The 17,021-nt window shown below is 40.9% G+C and overlaps 1 protein-coding gene across 1 annotated transcript in view; it reads left to right on the forward strand.

The window, feature by feature from the left end:
- LOC132955031 (hemicentin-2-like) overlaps positions 1-17,021 on the forward strand; it is a 28,721-nt gene that overhangs the window by 10,208 nt on the left and 1,492 nt on the right. The window contains exons 11-22 of the mRNA XM_061027651.1: positions 1,444-1,565; positions 7,136-7,492; positions 7,618-7,842; positions 7,969-8,283; positions 9,165-9,392; positions 10,393-10,662; positions 10,940-11,200; positions 12,578-12,838; positions 13,916-14,176; positions 15,392-15,476; positions 15,571-15,619; positions 15,765-16,018. Of these exons, the coding sequence (XP_060883634.1) occupies positions 1,444-1,565; positions 7,136-7,492; positions 7,618-7,842; positions 7,969-8,283; positions 9,165-9,392; positions 10,393-10,662; positions 10,940-11,200; positions 12,578-12,838; positions 13,916-14,176; positions 15,392-15,476; positions 15,571-15,619; positions 15,765-16,018 (2,688 nt within the window). The remainder of the gene's footprint in view (positions 1-1,443; positions 1,566-7,135; positions 7,493-7,617; positions 7,843-7,968; positions 8,284-9,164; positions 9,393-10,392; positions 10,663-10,939; positions 11,201-12,577; positions 12,839-13,915; positions 14,177-15,391; positions 15,477-15,570; positions 15,620-15,764; positions 16,019-17,021) is intronic.

Genomic DNA, 17,021 nt, shown 5'->3' on the forward strand with positions numbered 1-17,021 from the left:
ATGTTGACAAACAGCTCCTCTGAATACCATCGACAGAGACGCTCTTAGACTGATAAATAAAAGTCTTTGCAAGTATTCATGTACCTTTTTATATTAAATATATAATTTATATTTATCATGTGACTCTTCAAATAGTCTTTGTGTAGATATTATTGCTAACTAGAACTTTGTGTAGTTGTTGTTGTTTTGTCATCAGAGTCTGTAAAACATAATCTACAACTCTATTGTATTCTCATGTTTGATTCTTAACTGTTTGTTCCATCTCACATGGACCACAACATGTAACACACAGTGAGCCTGTGCCTCACAGGAGTGTTGACTTCTTGAACTTGAACTTCCTCTTTTGCTTACTATCCGTCTGCGCCTCTTTCGTCTGAGTTGTGTGATTCCCTGTTTGAGTTCACTGACTGAATACAAACAGAAACATTTCATTTAAAACACTTTGAAATAAATCACTGATATTTCTCAGGCTGTGTGAAATGACACCATAGAGGTTTTGTGTTTGCAATGCTTTGTTGTTGTTGTTGTTGTTGTCGTCTGTGCAACAGTGTGTGCACATCTAAAGTGACATGATGCAAAGAATCCGTGATAGAGGGAAATGTTAAGAGAGGCAGAGTCTTCTCTCTGCTCTCTGCAGAATGAGCACACACAAAACGATCAATGTCTGTAAAAACAGGAAGAGACATGTTTGACTCTTTTTTCTCACAGGGTTTGTTTTGATTGTCCTGTATCTCCTTTCAGAGGGGAGGTGTGAGAAGAGACATTGTCCAGGGTGGGTGGGGTCTTTTACCCTTTGATCCGGCTGGTTTATACGTCACTGAGGGCTGGTAGTTTAGCCTCGATCACGCGCTCTGCCGCCCTCACCAACAGCTGTAGGTCCCTCCTGTCCTCTGCTGTGCAGATGCTGAACTACACAGTGCAGCAGGAGGCTTTTGTTGGTGGCTCGATAAAAGTTTATCAGCAGGGGTTGAGGGAGGTGAGCCTGTCTCAGCTTCCTGAGGAACTGGAGTCGGACATCATATATGCAGTTCTACTTATTCCAGAGTCCTTTAACATGAAGTGCAGAGCACATATGATGCATTATGTCTTCATTTATGACCCAGTTGTTGACCTAGATTGGATCTGACTTCTAGATTCATTTTGAGGGTTTATTTCCCTGAAAGAGACTTTACCAAGTCCACAAGAGAGACTCCCTGCCATTTCCAAAAACTACGTTTTTAAGAAGCTACTGCATCATTTGCATAAAAACAGTGAGAATCATTTCTTCATTTCATCTCAGGCATTTACTGTATGTTGTCTGCTCATGCATAATAATTATATAAAGAGGAAGGAAGCCGGCATGGCTCTTCATCTGTTGAACACAAGTTCACTCACCACATATTTAAAAATGTGTCTTAACAGACCACATCCTCATTTTAAGAAGAAGCCATTTTTATAGTGACGACCTCACCCCAGTGTGTCTCATGGATGTGATGAACCTGTTGATTTAACAGAGACGAGAGGAGCAGCTATGAGTTTAACAGCAGCAGCGAGTGGATTTGTCGTCTTCCTTCTCTCTGTGCCAGGTAACTTACTTCCACATTTATACTTCAAGGCAAAGAGCAGACTTCAGAAAGTCGGAGATGTCATTTTAAATGAAATACAACATTTTTCATCGGTGACGAGTTACGACATCAGAAATGTGCTTCTCTTCCTGTAATTCGAAGTGTTTACAGGAAGTTCAGCAGACTCTGTTTGAACGCTTATAACCTTCCTTTATAAACTTCAGAGATCATGCTCCAACTGAGCTGGAAGAGTTGTGTTGTGATGGGTTTTGTATGAATGATCTGCAGTCCTCCAAACTGAACGTTAGCGTGTGTTTGTGTGCATTCGTCTATTTAGAGGCTGTTTACTCTGTGACAGGAAATACAACATAAATATATCACATATGAGGTCTTCCCTTGTTTTAATAAATTATTCTGAGCAGGATTTTAAAGGTGATTGAGAAAGATTATAGCAGCACTAAGGTAAAAATATTCCTGTACTGATAGAAGAGATAGAGAATTATCAGCAGATGCAGCCAGCTCTCCAGACCATTTTATGCCTTTCAGCTCATTGTTTTGGCTCTTTTGGTACACTTCAGGTACAAAGTACACAAAAACACTTTACTGTAAAGAAACTAATATTTGCAGTAACCAGTGTTAATCTCGTCAAAAATATAAATGACGAAACTATTCGTTGACAAAGGTCTTTTTAAATTAGTCAACTATGACGATGACGAGCCGAAACTACGCTATTTGCCGATTTGATGAATTGATGAAAATGTGATGAAACGAAAACTACATTACAAGTGAGGATTATCACGTACCCCCTCAGCTGTTCTAAAATCATTGTAAACCACAGAAGACTTCATCAAAGGTGTGTGTGTGTGTGTGTGTGTGTGTGTGTGTGTGTGTGGGGTGAGTGTAACAATGTGCAGCCTGCAGCCTGCAGGTCCGTGAAGCCCCGCCCCCTGGAGCTTCTGATAATAAAAATAAAAGCTTGCGTCTGATTTTGTTGACTAAAATATCTTCTATTTTCGCCAACTAAAATGATGTGCAACTTTAGTCAGTGACTAATGGACTAAATTAAATCAATAACAAATGACTAATATCTGACTAATATAAAGGACATTTTCATCAGACTAAATTAGAAAATGGTGTGAAGATTAACACTGGTGGTAACTATTAACGAACGAGTTACTTTCCAGATTCAATAACGCCGTTACAGTTACTGACATTTAAAAGAACTTGTTACTTTGTGTGAAACAGCCGACAATGAGCAGGCGAGGTTACGCTGACGTCAGCACAGCGGCATCCTGGGAGAAAGAACGTTGTGCGCTGTGATCCAACGATACCGTGTCATATTCTAAGTTTGTTCAAAGTTGATTTCTTTTTTTTAAATGACAGCACTACTCCATACAAACAGCCGACCTGACTTAAAACACTGCCTGGGAAAAGCGGTACAGATAATGGATGGATGGATTGGAGCACACAAATCACTTGAGGCAAATTTATTTCGATGCAAAGGAAAAATGTTTTGACGTTGAGTCGACATTGAGGAAGACACATTGCTCCAGTAGTTTCTTTGGATGCTGTCCAAGAGATGGAGTCGACTGAATAATGTTCTTTGGACGTCTAAGATCCTTCTCTGAGAGCACCGACCTCCATTTGTGGCTGAAACAAAAGTCGCTGATTACGAGGTGGTGCCCCAAAAGTAATTGATACATTTGTTTCTCGTTATTAATTTTTAATAATCATGATTATTATTATTAATAATATATTGTTAATAACCAAACTGCAACATCAGTTTGAAAAGTTTGAAAATGCTGTCTCTCTCTTTATTATCTTCCCATCACAGTTTTTGCTCACACCTCATTTCTCAGCAGTTTGCATTCACACTCTGCTGTCGCCGCACCACGGACAGGAAACAACTCAGCAGAGCAGACAGTTTAGTTCTCATGTACTCCACTCTTCTAATATTTATTTATTTTACCTCCTGGTCACACAAAACAGTTTTAAGCACAAATGTTCTCGACACTGAGACCCCTGGCTGCACCCTCTATATCATGTCTTTATCGTCTTTAATAGAGATCAGGTGTACGTCTTCAACTGTTGCTCCGCCTCTTTTCCTTTTTGCAGTAACCTCTACTAATAACTGATATCTGTATATTAATGCAGAGTCTGTACATGCATGACCATTTGGGTATATGAAGTGTTCTGCTGTCTGTTTGGTGGTTGAGTAGTATTGACAAATGATGTTTGAACAGTCTAAGATTGTGTTCAGAAGAATGTTCAGAATGTCATCCCTGGGTCACTTTAGTACGGGCGTTCAAACTTTTCATGGACTAAAAGTGTTTTTTTCCATCCAGTGGGAGGCAGCATTGTTCTCCCAGGTTTTAAAGGGCCCATATTCTTCTTTTTCTGGTTTTATATGCTCTTTAGTGTGTTTTCCAAGTGTCCTGTGCATGTTTAGTCACATCTATTTGCAAAAATTCAAAGTCCACGTAAACGCGGCTTCTCCTACGTCCTCCTGTTAGCTGTAGCATTAGCTGCATGTAACGCTCGGTTCAAGCCCCCCTCGAAAATAATTTGCCAGTGTGACGTCTTGTCAGTGTGAGATCACTGATCTAAGCCCATTGGCTCGTTGTGGCAAGTCCAGCAGCTCATGTTGCACGCCCGTTAACTTCTGTAGCACGCCCACGATATGCCGTAGCCTGCGGTAGCACAGTAGTGCTAAGGTGCTAATGTTTATGCTCCAAAGTGGCTGCATTCCCAATGTGGTAAAAGGGGCGGGACATTTCTGAGAACCGTGCTGAGCAACTGACCAATTACGGCAGAGCCGACAGGCCGACCAATCAGATCAGACTTGACACACGTGGGGACTCTGAACGTGGGCACTTCAGAGCCTTAGAGAGAGAGTCAGAAGAGAGCCGGTGCATGGAGCGGCAGTTCATGAAAACAGACACTTTTTTTAAAACTTTAGCTATTTTGAACATACTTTAGTAGGTACATAGATTAAATATATGAACCCCAAAAAGGGCAGAATATGGGGTCTTTAAGTTGAGTGGGCGGTTCTAAATGCTGCAGTGGACGCATGAGTGTTTACACTATCAATCCAATGTGAACAAATGCACCACGTCTGTATGTGGTCCGAGCTGTCAGAACTCAACCCATCCTCAGGAGGCATTGGGGCGCGTTCACACCGAGCATTAAGGCTATCCACTTGTCATCAGATCAACAAAGACGGATATTAATGAAATGTGTGAAGAGCCTCTTTGGGCGTTTTCACATCTAGCCTGTTTGGTTCAGTTAAAAATATCTTGAGTCTGTAGCAAGTTTGTGCTGGTGTGAAAGCTGTCAATCAAACCCTGGTGCAGACCAAACAATCATATCCGGATCGCTCGAAAAGGGGGGTACACTTATTTTTTGTGCTGTTTGTAGGAAAACAGGAAACATTCTTCTTTTTTCATTAAATCAGCTACATTAGCCGTTAGCTCAGTGAATTATGGGTAGGATTGTTAGCCTTTCACGAGCACAACAGCAGCATGAAGAATCAGGGACAGACATGGACTCGTGAGGACGTGCAGATTCTCATAGAGATTGAAACATTGAAATCTACTCACTCTTTAGTAAACGGCTCAGTGAAAAGGGGTTGCTGAGGGCTGCAAAAAAACTATATAGAAAGCAATGACCAGAGCCAACGTAAATCACGTAGTTGTCTGTCTATTTTGAAATTGTAAAGTTTCTTCTGAGCAGCCACAGCCAGGAAGGAGTAGACTAGTCTTTGTTTACTTCCTGGATTTCTCCATCAAAAATTCTGACTTACAGATCGTATTCCTCGCAAATCAAACATACCGCTTGTAAATGTCCACATGTGAACACAGAACAAACCTGATGTATTTATGTGACAATGGAACAAACTGGTCCATGATTCAGACCAGAGCAAACGAACTCTAGGGGCCAGATTTACTAAAGGTTTGTGTGTCTTAAAACGTGTGCAAACTTGATACCACCAGCAAAAAATGTGTTAACTGATCTACTAACGGTGCGCAGTGAGGATTGAATCTTTCATATGAGCAAAACAACACGCATTGACCATTTAGGACGTTTGCCTTAATTAATATGCAATATGGGGCGTTTCTGCCCTAGAAAGGAGAAAATGTAAATAAGTTAAGTTAGTACATGCATTGCGATTTACCAAGCAGACAACAACTGTGGTGATTGTGACAGTGTCTGAATTTAACACCTTTGAAAAGAACGTGCTAACCCAGGAGACCAGTGTTACACACAACAGACTGCTGTTATTGAAGTTAGGAGGAGACATAGGCACAATCAAAGAAGGCCCACAGATCACGTTATTCCCCACAAGTGTTTACATGTTTCAAATGGCATGCATTTATTTTTTAATTTGATTCAATATTCTAAACGTTAAGGAAGAGGAACACCATGATTAAACTACAGGCTGTTGTTGCCAAACAAAACTGAACATTCACAGCCTCTGCATTCTATAGAATTTCAACATTGACGTTTATGTCTTCCTATTTCCCTCTTCTCACCAACATTTTATTTTAAACTGAGGATTTCCTTTTTCTCGGGCTGCGCGTCTCTCCCCCAGCTCGCCCCCTCCGGTGCGCTCCTCTCCACAGTGCGCTCGTCTCCTCCCTCTAAAGCCCGCTGCTGCTACGCTGTAGGATGCTTGGATTGGGGTACCTCACCACTGTTTGTAACCCGTCTTCGATACCTCTTTCCAGAGCATTTATGTCCGATCAGACACAGCACTGGTCAGCTGTCTGGTGCGCAACAACGGCCCATGTGTAGAGCGCCCGTGCCACAGAGGACGGTAAGATTAAGGGAAGAAAAGAGAGGCCCTGTTTAATGCTGAGGTTTTCTTATAACCAAAGTTTTCTTTGTAATATTCAGATTTATCTCCTATGACTCAAAAGCATTGTGCGTTTACTTGTCTCTCCCACCAATACCTATTTTGCGCTTGCAGTCGTCCTGCTTTCTGTCCAAACTCTCCATGACGTAAACCAGTAGAACACACAAAAGCCTAACTTAATAGTACCGCCTCCACAAGGTTTGCACCTGGTGTCATTCACACAAATCTTCTTAGTAGATCACCCGCAAATCGCCCACTAACCACACGTGCAAATTTTTGGAGTGAACACGTAATTTAGTACTCTTTACTTGGGAGCTTAGTAAATCTGGCCCTAGGTGTGAAAACACCCTTTAGCTCCAATAAGCAGAACAGTCGATGTGGAGAGAAAAGACAAGGAACAGAGCGGTCAAGATGTGATCTTCTGCTGTCATTAAACATTAAGAAGTAAGCTTTTTCACAATAAGAATTTTTGATGAAGTGAGGACAACAATCTGATCATAGATGTCGTCTCTGAACTCTTCATACTTATGACTTTAATTATTAAACAGACTGTAAATAGTAACTTCTGCACAAAGAGACTAGACCTTTTCTACTTTATTAGGATAGCTGCTAGCTTTGTCTCACTCTGACATCAGGTGTAGTCGTACTAGTTGAAGCACCTCCACTATGAATGAAGGTTTGACTCATGATGCTGCTCTTACTGTAACTGTGGTTCTTGATGTGCTCTATTTTACAGTGATTCAGGGTCAGGCTGGCTGGGGAGTGACTTACTCCTCTACTAAAGTCTGTGCCTTAAGAGGATCAACAGTCGTACTAAGATGCACCTACAGCTACCCATCCCAATTAAATCATCAATCCACTACAGTTCAGAAGTCCTTCTGGTTTACTAAAGTCCAGGATGGAGAACCTGTAGATCTGCAAACAGACTCACAGTACACAGGTCGTGTGACGTACAGCTCTACCTGGAAGGACTCCACTCTGACGATCACAAATGTGGGAAATAGTGACTCAGCTGTTTACAAGTTCAGGTTCATAATAAACCATCAAGGTGGAAGTTATACTGGTAATCCCGGAGTCACTTTGTCCCTCACAGGTAATGTTTTCATTCATTTGTTGATTATTTTAAAAACAATAAAACAACAATATCAATGTCTTCTTTTATATTTGTGCATATGAATATAGACAGTGTGAAATTTCCTCTCTGTTCTCTCTCCACAGATCCAGATCTTCATGTGAAGGTGGGCCCATCTACATTCTCTTCTTGGGCAGATCTGACGTGTGTCAGCAGTTGTACTCTCCCTCCTCATTCCTCCTACATTTGGTTCAAGAATGGAGGGGAAATTCCCACAAAAACATCCTCGACTTACTCAGACTCCTTTGGATATGCAGACAGCTATTCCTGTGCTTTAAAGGGACACCAGGATTTCCCCTCTCCTCCAGTGTGTGAGTTAACTTCACAATCTGCTTCGGACAAAACAACATCTGGTGGAGGAGACGTGTAACTACTTGTTTTTTTTCTCTTGTGAATACTCACCTACTCTGTTTTAAATTATTTGTTTTATTTTCCAGGTGTTCATGGTAAAACCTGTAACAGAGTGAAGTACGATGTCAGAACCATCTGTGCACCCAAAGGCTCATCAGTGGACATTTATTGTACTTACAACGGTCATGAAGCGGTCACTTCAAAGTCCTGGTTCAGTCCTGGACGTAGTGATCATTGGTATCAGTCAAATCGTGTTCAGGTCTCTGAAAGAGAGAGAGGACGCTCCACTCTGAGAATCTCTGACCTGAGAGAGAGCGATTCAGCCCAGTATCGTTTCAAATTTACAACAAGAAGCTTTGAATGGAGGAGCAGTTTACCTGGAACAACTCTGACTGTCACAGGTACTAATGAACGCAGAGCGATGGAGACACACAAACACAGAACCTGAACTCATCACTATCAGTTTGTACTCACTGTTTTATATGAACAAACAGGTCATGCTTGTGTGTTAATGATAAGAGAGCCTTTGTGATGAATGTCACCACTCAGCGTCTTTTACTTTAGAGCAGTGGTTCTCAACTGGTGGGTCGGGACCACAAAGTGGGTCGCAGAGCTGTTTTCAGTGGGTTGTGAATTTGTGTTTGGAAACATAAAGTGTGCCAAAAAGTCTATGAGTGCTTTAAACATGTTTTGTACCATCTGAGGTCCAAACTGCACAACATTTAAATACATCTCATTGGTTGACAAATATCAGATAATTTGGTTTTCAGTTCCTCATAGTTGATAGTCGGTCCTGAGATGAGACCAGTTGAGAACCAATGATTTAGATCAATCCAACCTTTTAGCAGCTTCTCTGAGTTTTTTAGTTTGGAATCTTTGAACTCTTCAGGTAGAAGCTTTTGTCCTTTTCTTTTCTTTGGAAACCAATTTTCATTTGAAGAGCCCTAATTCTTAACAAACGTTACCTAAAGACAATCTGAAGAGGGGAAGCTTGTTTAGGCTCGGTTTTACACCAAGCTGTAAAGTATGTCAGACAGAAATGATTATTATAGAAAAGATGCCTAATTTGTGTGCGCTGACTGAGTCAGACTAAAAAAAGGCATTTTAATCCAAGTTCTCTGGTGGAGCTTTTCTGTCAGAATAAAGGCTGTGTGGTCACAGACTCTTAGTTTTCTTGCTTTGACTTCTAGATATTGTGGACGTTGAAATGATGTGCATCTAAATCTAATCTCTCTCTTTTTAGAACAGCAACAATTCACTTTTCTTTTTTCTCCATATCCAGCGTTACAGGTTCAGGTTAAAAGGATAAGAGCCGGTCAGCATTTAATTGAGGTGGAGATGACGTGTCACAGCAGCTGCAGTGAAGTCGGTCGTCTCTCATACGTCTGGTTCAGGAACAAACAGAAAATAACCGGAGCTGTGACTTCTACCTATAAAGACTGGATTTCTCTTGAGGATGAAATCTCCTGTGCCTTAAACGGACATGATCGATTCCCCTCTCCTTCAGTGTGTGAGTAAACTTGACTAAATCACAAAACACACTTAAAGACTAACGCCACAGCACACTTACACTTTAAGTTCCCTTAAAACCCTGCTGGAATCTTATAGATTTAAAAGTCCAATGTGTAAAATATTTACTGAATTAAATTATAAACTGACCTTAGGATATCATCAGACATTGAGGAAACAAGCGATGTTGAAGTGTTGTGGAACAGCAAACCAACAGGTGTTGCAGTGATGGAAGTGAGCAAGAGAAGTGGTTCAGATAGAAGTGATTGTACCCGACCTAAAAAGCCTCTGCATGTTTCTAATAAGCTCCACGAGCAGAAACGTGCTCAAACTAGGATCAATATTGGAGATGCTTTTTGAAAAATGGAGAGAGGTTAGAACACAGAAAGGTTTACAGACCCATGCAGAGCTGGATAAACACTGAAGCTTCAGAGTCCACCACATGGTGACCTGAGTGAGCATCAACTCTAGAGAGGAGGGGGGGGGGGGGGGGGGGGGGGAGACAGCTCTCTACAATGTTTTGAATTTGGACTGCAGTACCCATTTTACACACTAGGGGTCAGAGTTACATACTGCTCCTTTAACTCTGTTTACAAATGAGTAATATTAAACTGCTCAGTAACAATTTTCAAATGATCACAACAGAGTTAAAACAGAATCTGAGTACAAAAGCAACCAAAGATTAAGCTTCAGTGACTGAAGATATCAGTGATGAAGCAAAAGCTAAAACGATTAACACATATTCAATGTTTTAGAAAGAGACTCCTCAAGATAAAGTGGAAGTTCACAGCCTTTGTTTTACAGTTTGTTACATAGACTGCACAGAATTGATGACAAGACAAAAAAAGAAGTAAAACTCGAGCTCCATGGTCAGCACTTTACAATCACTGTGACAGAAAGATTAATCAGAAAGGAACATAAAGACATCTAGATAAAAATGAACATGTATCTATGATCAAATGTTCTTATCTTTGAGTAATGTGTCCTGATGTCTTCCTCAGATGCTCCAAAGCTTCTCTCTGTGTCACTGAGTCCCTCTGCTGAGATAGTGGAGGGCAGTTCAGTGACTCTGACCTGTAGCAGTGATGCTAACCCAGCAGCTAATTACACCTGGTACAAGAAGAATGGGAACCCAGACTTTCAACCTCTCAGTAAAGGACCAGAGCTCGTCTTCAGCTCCGTCCAGTCGTCTGACTCTGGAGAGTTTTACTGTGCGGCTGAGAACGAGCTGGGGAGGAGAACATCTGAACACTTTATCTCTGATGTGAAATGTGAGTGAAAAATGACAAACCGTTTTTATCAGTCCCGTCTCTGTGGAAGAAGATTGTACTCAGCTTTCACGTTAGAAATTAATTCACACTTAGCTTCAATCCACTGAGCTAGAACTGGGGAGTTTTGTCACATAGGCCTACTGTACGTATGTTTCAGACAATTAACAGCTAAAATGTTGCTACACAACGTTATTCACACTTTATGATTTAATTACTCTGTGCTATGGTGGTAGCATACCTCAACATAGAATAATCACTGCTAACACATCTTCTCCAGATGCTCCAAAGCTTCCCTCTGTGTCACTGAGTCCCTCTGCTGAGATAGTGGAGGGCAGTTCAGTGACTCTGACCTGTAGCAGTGATGCTAACCCAGCAGCTAATTACACCTGGTTCAAGAAGAACCAAAAAGCACCTCAGGGACGAAAAGGCATTCATCATTTTACCTCCATTAGCCCTGAGGACAGAGGGATGTACTACTGCACATCTGAGAATCACTATGGACGGATCAACTCTTCAACTCTATTTGTAGATGTCCAGTGTAAGCGCAAAAGTCAACACTTCATATTTTGTATTCTATTCAGACAAAGTTCCTTCGGCCAATTTTCCTTGGGCTAAAGCTTAAAGCCACATACAAACTCTTCACACATCATTTCTTAATAATGTAGTCGGTAGAGCATCTTGGTACAATGCTCCATGGGAAAATCTAACAATTAAAAACTGTAGCTGTGCCAGACATTTCAAAGCTTCTGTCATAAAAGATAAATTAAAGTTCTCAAAAAGATCAAGTGAACACTTAAATCACATGTCAGATGATTAATGATTTATTCAATTTGAAAATCTTTACTGATGTACATTCTATGATTTGTTGAGAACAAAATAAAGTAACAACAGTTAATGGAAACCAAATCCATGAACCCACTGAGGGCTGGATTCTAAATCACCAAAATAAAAAAATAAAAATTTGGCTGATCCGACTTGGGTGAATTTGATCACAGCTGCTCTAATGTGACTCAGGAGTTTGTACGGCCCCCGCTGCCTGTATTCACTCACAACAACGTCTGGACAAGATCCTTATGAGGCAGCAGATGGTGTCCTTGGAGATCTCCTCCTAGACCTGGACCAGGGCATCAGTGAGCTCCTGATTCCTAATGTCCCAGAGGGTCTTAGTTGGATTTAGGTCAGGGGAACAATAGCAGCAGTCAATGGCATGAAGGCCTTGATTATCCAGGAACCGCCTACTGGCCATATGAGGTCGGGCATTTTCCTTCACAAGGAGGAACACAGGGCAAACTGCACAAGCACAAGGTCTGACAATCGCTCAGAGGATTTCATCCCGGTACATATCCGCAGTCAGGGTTGGCTGTGAGGGTTTGTCAGACTCATGGAGGTCTGTGCGTCCCTCCAAGGATATGTCTACCCAGACCATCACTGACCCACCCCAGATGCTGGGCGATGCTACAGGCAGTATTACATTCACCACAACGTCTCCAGATTCTTTCATGCCTGTCTCCTGTGTTCAATGTGAACCTGCTCAAATCTGTAAAAAGAACGGGGCACCAATGGCGGACCTTGCAATTCTGGCGATATCTCTAACAAATGCCAATCGAGCTGCATGATGCAGGGCTGTGAGCACAGGTCCCGCCAACAATTAGAAGATGCATGGGGAAGGAAAAGTACATCAGTGGCCAAGTCAAATGTACAGTTGATTAATAGCCTACATGTCACCTTTATAGATGTAACAATGGCCTTTGACTCTTGGCAAGATTTCTAAAGGAGGAGGATTACATATTTACAACTTGTGACATCAAAATGATTCATAATCTTTTTTTTACTATTCCTTCAACCTAATGGCAGCCAATGCCTTAAAATGATTTGGTTCATAAAGATTCATGAATTGTTCTCTTTTGTCAACCAGATGCTCCAAGGCTTCTCTCTGTGTCAGTGAGTCCCTCTGCTGAGATAGAGGAGAACAGTACTGTGACTCTGACCTGTAGCAGTGATGCTAACCCAGCAGCTAATTACACCTGGTACAAGGAGAACCAAACACTGCTTCAAGGACAAGTTGGCATTTATTCTTTCACCTCTATCAGCTCCAAGGACAGCGGGATCTACTTCTGCAGCTCTAACAATAAGTTTGGCCAGAGAAACTCCACAGGATTACATGTAGATGTGCAGTGTAAGTGATTACAATCACATCAACACTGAGCTTACTTTAGTACAGTCTGTCGATTTAAGGTGGTAGAAAAGATGTGCTGTTGTCCAGCTGCATTAACAATTTCATTTCATTTCATTTCATATTTGATTCATTTGCTCAATTCAGTGTTTGGTTTCAACACCATAATACACAACAAAAAATATTTTCTCATAATGCTGAAACACTGTTCATGAGCAAACAGGAGCAGGAAGAAGGAAACTCATAATACCTGCCCCCCTTTCCTAATAACACAAGATACTGTTTAACAGAATAAGATGGCTAACCTGTTGTTTTCTCTTTCTTTCACAAAACAAAAAATAGATAAAAAATATAGAAACAATCAAATACAATCAGTTAGATTAACTCAATACATTCATAATTTCCCAGAACCTTTTCTTTATACATTCTTTTAAATTGAATGATTCTTGAGCAGCATTTTAAATGATTATCGAGAGAATTTAACTCCATTTACTGAGATACACATTTGTTTTAATGTAGTGCGTGCAAATGGACTTTTAAAATTAAATCTCCGTCTATGATCCTCCTCATTAGATGTAAATACAAACAACTTCTGTACATTTTCGGGTAATGATCTATTTCTAGCTTTAAACATGACTAATGATGTTTTCAAGTGAACTAGATCCTGAAATTTCAACAGGTGTGAGCTAATAAACAGTCTGTTAGTATGTTCTCTAACGTTCACTTTGTTTATAAGTCTGATCGCTCTTTTCTGTAACGCAAACAAACAATTGTTTAAACAAGAGTTGAAAATATTCTCAATCCTGTCTTAATAGTACAACCACATGCTTTTAGTAGTTTAAAGAGGTCACTGTATTACCTCCTCATCTATATGCTGGTCACAGGGAGATACTTCCCGAAAGAAAGTACACTTAACAAGCGAATGAGTATTGTGTTCAGTTCTGCACAAATCAAAGTTGAGCCAAATAAACTGCCTGAATTATATACTTTTATTATAACTTTTTCACCATCAGAAACTTAAAACAGCCTAGTTTTTTCTTTTGCCTTTACAGTTGTGTTATTCTGCATGTTTTCCTCCAGATGCTCCAAAGCTTCTCTCTGTGTCAGTGAGTCCCTCTGCTGAGATAGTGGAGGGCAGTTCAGTGAATCTGACCTGTAGCAGTGATGCTAACCCAGCAGCTACATACACCTGGTACAAGAAGAATGAACTCACCATGATAGCGTCAGGACAGATCCTCACCATCAAAGACATTAAGTCTGAACACAGTGGGAATTATTACTGTCAAGCCCACAATAGTAGAGGACTCTGTAACTCCACCTTTCATTCGATTGTTGTTTCAGGTAAGTCGTGCTTTTAACCTGAATTCACATGATTTATGTCCACATTACATTAAAGGCTTAATATGCGATTTTTCACACTTAAATATATAAATCAAGTCTATCCTCTGAAAATAACTCTGTGAGTCATGACTGTCTACAATGAGTGTAACACCCGAGTCCCACTGTATGTGATGCTTTCCGAGATTTCAGAGTCCTATCTTCAGTTTGTTTACATCGCCAGGACGGCCGGCTGACTCCTCCCCTCACGTATAAAAGTTGTTTAATTGAGGGACTAGAGAAAAGAAGAATAACATACTGTACTCACTGCTTAATTGAATGTCACGTAAGCGTTTCTAGATGACGGTCATTTCGGGTAAATTTACATAGATAGATGTAGATGAAGATACGAGCATAATAAAGAGCGCTAGCTTTAGCATGCTAACACAACAATGCAGCGCGAGTTGTTTTGGTTTCATGCTGGTGCTCAAGGGCGACATCTGCTGGATCAAAAAATCACATATAAAGCCTTTAAATATCCAGTCTCAATAACAGTACAACCCTGCTTGGTGTCACTGCACATTTAAAGGCTAGGCGACAACTATATTGCAAGATAGATTCCTTTGCCAATCAATATACTGTATAATGCGGTCTGAGTTCACGGTTAGCGAGCTTGTGTTGTATTAAAACTGTTACTGTTATCGCATGGATACACTGCTGTACTCATAAACAAGACCTTTAAACTATTTAATCCCTTCAAACTGAGCAGCAAGATGCTCCCAACCCAAAGGATGCAACCCACCCTTTTGCAGCAGAGTACCATGTCCACTGACTAGGACATACAGACGTTCAACTTCACAATCTGCTATCATATGGAGCGTTCACACATGCACAAAACGCAGATAAACTTCCTGACATTTCAGGTGAGTCGCAAGTGTGAATGAATACATATATTCCGCGACATCCGTCTCATTTTTTATCTCATGGATACACTGCTGTGCTCATAAACAAGACCTTTAAACGATTTAATTTGTTCCTCTTCAATACGAGAGATAGGAGCTTTGAGCGCAGGAAAATAGCACCATGAACACATTGCCCACTACCACCCAAAAGGAGGCAGCAGAGGGAGACCTCCCATGAACTGAGACATAAAGAGCAAGTCGTGCAGCGTCACTGACCCAAACAACATGTAATCCTGTGATCATTTATCAGTAATTGAATGAATTCTCTGTTTCTCAGGTTCAATGAAATCAGTAGCTGCTGGATCAATCACTGCTCTTTTTCTGGTTATCATTTTCCTCATCATCATCTTCCTATTCATAAGGTGAGCAGAGGGATTTATCCATGAACAGAGCTTCAGTACCGTCTTTTTACTATTTCATCTATTCTTTTTTTCTTCATATATTTTATGTATCAAGAAGAAAGAGATCCAACAAGCCTGAAGAGAGAGCAGACAACGGAGGACAGGTATAGAGATCAGGTCTCATTGTTCGATGGTTTTTGGCTTTGATAACAAGATGCTTCAAGATGTTTGCCTGATGAAGTCTTAAAGTCACTCCAAGTGCTTCTTAGAAAACCTTTTTACCCACGTAATGCTATATTTACTCTTCAGCTTCAGGTGGCTTCAGTCGGTGAAAACTCTTCGGCTTCAGCACAAAGAAAACCAGCTGAGGTACAGGAAGAACTTTGTTATGCCTCTGTGACCTTCTCTAAAAACCAGGAAGAGCCTCTCTACTCTAACATTTTGCAAGCCCCGCAAAACAGACCGAGACAAAGACCAAACCAACCCAGGAAGGAGGAGGAGGAAGATTATGAGGATGTGGACTACACGATGGTCAAATTTGAGAGAGCTAGTGCGTCCACAGAGTGAGTCTGTGTTTAAAATTGTATTTGCTGCACAAGGTTTAAAGGAAGAATGTGCGACTATTTACACATAAACAGTCTGTCCTGTGTAAATGTGTCTCTGAGTCATGACTGTCTACAATGAGGGAGAAGCTCGAGTCCCGCTGGCTGTGTTGTTGTCAGAGCCGTGTTTACATGGACGGGACGGCCGGCTCCTCCCCTTGTGTATAAAAGCTGTTTTAGTCAAGAACTAGAGAGAAGAAGAAGAACATACTCACTGATTATTTGAACGTGTGTTTTTAGATCACGCTCATGCCGTTTAAATTTACATTCAATGTGAAGCTAACTAAAGAGCGCTAACTTTAGCATGCAAACACAACAATGCAGGACAGAGGTGATTGCAGCTCAAGAACAATTTAGTACACCGCTTGTGATTGACTCCTTAGTGCAAACGCCAAGTGTGAGGATTTGGAGGTGTGTCTCTGGAGGAGAGCGGAGGCTTCAGTGTGGTGGAGGTGCTCAAGGGCGACATCTACTGGATCACACATCACACATTCTTCCTTTAAAGGAGTGTTTTTGCTCCCAACACATCTGTGTCAGTGTTGCCAGATCTCGCGAGAGAAACAAGCAACCAGCTCTATGGAAACAAGCCCAAAACAAGCGACTTGGCTCCTCATAAAAATTAAATGAAGCCCAACAGGTGACCTAACCTACCACATAGTTTAAAAGAGAGGCCACTTGATAGCAGTATATATACAGTATATATATATATATATATATATATATATATATGATTTGACTGTTGATTTGAAAACAGTGAAATCGATGTCCGTAAGCCTCATGGATTTTGTTGAATTTTTTTTTTTTGTGCTTTTGGGTGCCAGCATCATCAGCATGCTGTATTAAAGTCAGATCTCTTTCTCCCACTGTTTATTATATATATTTTTCCATATTTCCCTTATTCCCGCTCTGTCAGATGTAGTTGTGCGTGTGTGTGTGGACGGATCCTGGAAAAGGACAAACTATT

This window comes from Labrus mixtus, chromosome 2, assembly GCF_963584025.1.
Source record: "Labrus mixtus chromosome 2, fLabMix1.1, whole genome shotgun sequence".
NCBI classification, from domain to species: domain Eukaryota; kingdom Metazoa; phylum Chordata; class Actinopteri; order Labriformes; family Labridae; genus Labrus; species Labrus mixtus.